The 5,709-nt window shown below is 39.9% G+C and overlaps 1 protein-coding gene across 1 annotated transcript; it reads left to right on the forward strand.

Annotated features, from left to right (window-relative positions):
• The first annotated feature begins 91 nt into the window (after positions 1-91).
• LOC5520444 lies at positions 92-4,533 on the forward strand. The gene is made up of 5 exons (XM_032365343.2): positions 92-1,423; positions 1,925-2,022; positions 2,310-2,521; positions 2,844-3,242; positions 3,512-4,533. The coding sequence occupies exons 1-5, from the start codon at positions 434-436 to the stop codon at positions 3,676-3,678; spliced, it is 1,866 nt and encodes a 621-aa protein (XP_032221234.2). The 5' UTR covers positions 92-433; the 3' UTR covers positions 3,679-4,533.
• The last annotated feature ends 1,176 nt before the right edge of the window (positions 4,534-5,709 follow it).

Here is a 5,709-nt window from a genome sequence, read left to right on the forward strand (position 1 = left end):
CAAATGTTCTTTAATAAAGGAGAAGATTTATTTATCCATACTTAACGTATTTTTATCAACAAGTTATTGTGCACTTCATGTATTTTTTATCTGAATTTTGAAATTTTAAATCGTGTCTTATATCCACCGTCACCTTGACAACAGGACAGCGGTTGTAGCCTTATTTGCATAAGTTATAGACTGGTTTCTCGTCCTTTATTTTGTGTTGTGAGGGCAAGTGGAAAAGACACAAGCTTATTCCTTTAATGTCCCACATGGTTATCTCCCAATGCTGAAAGTGCATGGTTTACAGGATCTCATGCTAACGATGTTTCATAGAAGGAGAAGTTGTTTACATGTTTGTGGGGATAAAGTCAACAACACAGTTGCCTCACAAAATTCTCGTAAAGCTTGGTAGTGTAAACTTGAAAAGTGTAAATGCAAGGACTTAAAAATGGCGGGATTTGCACCATTTGGAAGGGACGATCAGCCACTTTTGGATGTCAAAATTGTCGGTGGAAAACGCATTGAAGTCGAAGTAGATAAATACGGTCATCCCCTTCATGTCGAACAAGGAAAGCAAAAACTAGAAGGGTCTGCTCGGTTTTCTCGTTCTTTGTCGGAAGAGAGAAATCCACCTCGAGTCGAGATCAATCGAGGTTCGTCCCTTCCTCCTTGGGCAAGGGAAGGAACTCCTCCCAAAAAGATCTTAAAGCCCTTGGGAAGTCCTGCACGAAGTGAAAGCACAGCTAGCTACAGCACCCCTGTACCAAATTCGCCTAAAGTCCTGCCGCCGATAAGAAGAGAGGAAAACTCATCGCATCGCCCTGATTTCGGCAGTGGCAGTGACGAGGCTTTGATGAAAGATCTGAGGTTTATTCTTCAACAGTTCGACACCTCAAGGCTCAAGGAAGCCTATATGAGTTTTGCTGGTCTAGACTCCACTCTTACTGGTTTTGTTAATTCGGAGCAAGTACAGCAAGTGTTTCAGAGGTACAGCATACCCATCCAGGGTCATCAGCTGGAGAGTGTTATGTCAAAGTTTATGTCTGGAAGACGGCCAAACTGGATAAACTATGAACAAATGTTGAAATTCATCAACAATTGTACAAAGCCAGCAGGGAGTAATATAATTTCATATGAAATCCCTAAGCTTGATTTTGAATCAAGGGACCATTTTTTACAGAACTCTCCACTTGATGCAACATTGACAATGAAACCCAATCAAGTGTCACCAAGACCTGTCAATGATGGCTCGTCGACAGGCAGACAAAGTGTGGTTGCCACTAAGAGAGCTTTTCAGGATAGGCAGGATGCACACTTGTTGATTGAGATGGAGAGGATGTTGAAGCAGGTTTATCATGTCCAGGATCAGATTGACAGTTTGTATCAGACTCTTCGAGACCATGAGATGACAAACACCGAGATTATTAGCTCACAAAAGGTGCATATGTTGCTGTACTCTCATTGTCAGACTAGCTCACTAGTAGCCTGTACACAGGTGCTTGGAGTAGTCCCTAGGAAAATACCTTGTCATTACCCAGCCTCATAAATTTTTCCATGCACCAAAGAAATTCCAATATCTAGAAATTATGCTCATTCCTGAAAAAGAATCTGAAGAGTCTGTATGCAGGCTATCTTGCTAAAAGCAATTATATCTCTTAAGATTAGATACCTACTATCTAAATAGAGTGATTCAATTACCAGCAGGGGAGATCTAAATGATCTAAATTTCAAAGTAACGAGAAGCTCTAGAAGAGGAAATCAGTGTCATTGGCTCTTTTTTACATACTTCTATACATAAAGGATCAATCCATCTACAGCAACCTGAAAAGTGGAAGAGCTCAGCCATCCGTCCACTTTCAAAATTTCAAAAGTAGATGTTATTTATTCTGAGCTTGGTGTTGGTAACATGGGCTAACCTCTTCAATATTTCTTACTTCAGCTTAAAACAATATGTCTTCGACATCATCTTCCATTCAATGGATCATTGCTAGAGAAAATAATAGACAGACTGGATCCCAGGGATACTGGCAGGCTTAGGTATGTATTTTGTATAAACTTTTATGTAAAAGTGAGGGAAATACCATACTACCCTGCTACTAGGTAAATACTTGTTTTCATATAGTTAACAAAAGTTTATAAAAATCTTTTGTTTAATTTTGAATTATTGACTTTTTGAAGCAAAAAACGTTCTGCTTATTGTTGTCATTTTTTAAGATTAATTAAAATTAATCTTTCTTGTATGTTTTGCTTATTGTTATCATTACAATATGACATGTATTATTAATCTTTCTTGTATGTTATAATAAACTTGATATTCTCTTCAGTTGGGTGGAATTCATGGACTTTGTTGAGCGGGCCATACCTCTACAGTCTGCCGGTAGCAGTAGACTAGGCCGACATGAGGCCAGCTCTGACTTGCCCCCAGCCCAACCCACATGGGAGACCAGACAGCCACTTCAAGCTGTTCCTCGTAAACAGGAGATTGCAGCCATGCGAGAGCAAGAGGATATATATCATGGCAAACAGAAATTATTAGGTATGACCTAGTCTCATAAAAAGATAAATTTGAACTAAATTTCATAAAGGGAGACAATACGTCTCTTAATAGGGAGTAGTGTAATTGATTATTTTACATTGCGTGTCATTTTTTTTTTCAAAGCATCACAGCCTTCTGGTTGTATCAAAGGTGTAAATTGAAGCTTCCAGGTTATCATGTCACTTTTGCTTTTGGGGTACCTTGTATGCACGTAATGCTTAGGCTGATGATGGATATATATATATATATATATATATATATATATATATATATATTTTTTTTTTTCACATTTAGATTCATTAACATTTTCCACATTCTTTAGATCAACAGCTGACAAAGCAAGGCGAAGAGCTCGCACAAGTGATGAATAAGCAACAGCATCACCTTGACAGGAAACACAGAGCCTTACAGAAAGATCACATCGAAGAGGTTCAGAGGCTTGAACGAGACTTTGAAGATGGTCGTCGTAGCCTCACACAGTGGGGGTCTGTACCACAGGGAGACCAGGAAGTCTTGGAGGAGCAGCACCGTGCTCTCCTGAGACAACAATTTGAGTTGATTGAGCAAAAGAGGAGAATCCAAGAAGAGCAAGAAGAACTGGACAGACACATTAGGAATAAGGACTTGGACATGAACTTACATGGTGACGCTAGAGAGAGCAGGGTGGAGAGGTTTCTTCGACTCGCTAACGCCTTGTTCCTGTGTGATAAAGATGCCTCAGGTATGCTTAACCATGAGCAACACCATGACAACAACAACAACTTCATTAAGTACTGCAGTAAATAAACAAAGCCAATGTTACATTAACAACATTATAAACAAAACAACAACCGTATACAGGCAAACAGTCAGTATTTGTTGGGAGTGTGTGTGGATATAGATATTATAAGGGGAACTCAGGGGGACCCCATTTTTTCTAAGCAGAGGAACAAACAGAATAAACACTATCCTCAATTTCCCTTACTCACCTTAAATATGTGTCTGTCTCAGGATTCGTGGAAGCTGACACTGCGAGCAGACTGGTGAAGAACTACAATCTAGTGTACCAGCTGGACATGCCGCTAGACACGATAGAAAGCGCTTTCAGCACGTGCACAACACGTGACGATATGGTCAACATCGACGAGTTACTCGATCAACTCAAGAGAAACATCTAATTTGACACAGAAGAAATGAGTCAGAGCTACAGTAGGTGTGAAACCAAAGTCAGGTTATCAGGCTGCATAGAGGCGCCTGATATATGACACGCGTGTTTGCAACTGGATTGAGGTCTACAGGAAAGTTTTTTGAGCACGGAACACTTATCCACGGAGCAAAGCGAGGATAAAGCATGAGCTGCACTTCCTTTTAGGTTTAGCGCCTCGTCTGTCAGGAAAGATTACTGAAAGATCTTCGTTTTACTGGGACTGTAAATACCAACCAGTATTTAGCCTTTTGTACGCGCCTAGTTTTTTTTAAGCGTGCTTTTAGTGATTGGCCATGAGTCTGCCAATTTCCTTTTTCCACGCTAAAACAAAAGCCTTCAAGTGACCTTTATTTTATTAGGTGTTTGTAGTTTGCGGCCTTTAGGAGCCGCGAGTATCCAAAATACACCAACAATGTGATACAGACTATTCTGCGGCCCAATTTCTCACGTATATTGTATATAATCGGTATGGAGTATATGGTCAAGCTATACGAATGTAAAAAAAAAAGATATCGGAGATTTTTATAAAACACTTAACGGAGTGTAACCCCTCCTAGCAAATGTTATATTTTTAATTCTTTTAAAAAGAGACCATACGTTTGAAGCACAGTGAATTATTGTGAGATGTATATATGGGTGGTATTTCTAAACTATAAACCCGCACTGGTTATGTCATTATGCATCAACAAATATGAAATCTATATCACGGGGTGAAGTATGTTAAAGTCACCTGTATCAAAGTGCCTTTGATAGGAAAATTATAAATACCTGTGAGACTTATGTGTAAGTATGTTTTGCAAGGGATTAACGGCAGAGCAGTTTCGTCTATTTGTGTTTCACTTGTTTTACCATAAGATGCAGGCTTTGGCAATGCTTGAGATTATGGATGGACGAATATTGTTTCTGTGAGGACAAGGGGGGGGGGGGGGGGGGGGGGTGTGTGTGACCTACTTTGCTTTGGGCCCTCGCCCTCATGACTCTTGCCAGCTGAAGTGTGGCATTTAATGACTGTTGGCTACGTTGCAAGATGGGTGCTCGTTGATCTTGCTGAGGCAGTTACAATCGGCTACAATGCATAATTAATATAACTGTATATGCTAACCTGCTTTCAGCAAATCCAGGCTCTTGCACCTCACTCTTTCTAAATGCTTCTACTTCTGGCGCGACAAGTTTGGATTCCCCCCCCCCCCCCCCCCCCCCCCCCCCCCCCCTCATATTGTATCACGAGCGAGCGGTTGACCGAAAACTGCGTAAGAAAATAAATCTCTCAATGAAATTAAAGACAGTATAAAGACATTTATCATGAAACGGCGTTGCGAAATGTCATGAAATTCTGTGGCAAACATGTGCATGATTCACTTCAAAAAAGTAGAATGATAAGTATGTTGTGTTCTTTATTATTTTTCCGGTATACAAGTGTCCTCGTCATGGACATAATAATAATAATAATAATAATATATGTTTATTTCTACACCATTGCAGCTATCATGGCTGAATTACAAGTGAGAGGTCGTCACACAGAAACTAACAATAGCGCACAGTCACAAAATCTCTAAACCTACAAGTTTTAGCTTGCGGTCCTATTATTTTCTCATTTCCTGATCTCAAATTATATCCATGTTGGACAGTTGTCATGTTATTAACCACAGATTTTAAGGGTTCAACAGTTTTAGCTCTTGCCATAAATTTCCGACATGCTTCATCCCTTCTATCAGACAAAAATTGGAGAGACGTTGAGGCAAGGGCACTACTATAGCTCGTATATTCGTGCCTTAGAATGATTTTTAAAGCTCTTTTCTGTATAGACTCCACTCGTACACTCGTATCTATAGACTCCACTCGTATCTATTATCTGTCGTATCTAATAGCCCGTCAAAGAGCGCCAACAAATTTCAATGCCTTTTATTCACAAACAGGCGCGATCATACGGCTTAGAATTATGAACAATTCAACTCAAAAAGAACAATTGTTCTAGTCTCAAGAGATTCGCTCGGCAAGCGCA

This window comes from Nematostella vectensis, chromosome 1 (assembly GCF_932526225.1).
Source record: "Nematostella vectensis chromosome 1, jaNemVect1.1, whole genome shotgun sequence".
NCBI classification, from domain to species: Eukaryota; Metazoa; Cnidaria; class Anthozoa; order Actiniaria; family Edwardsiidae; genus Nematostella; species Nematostella vectensis.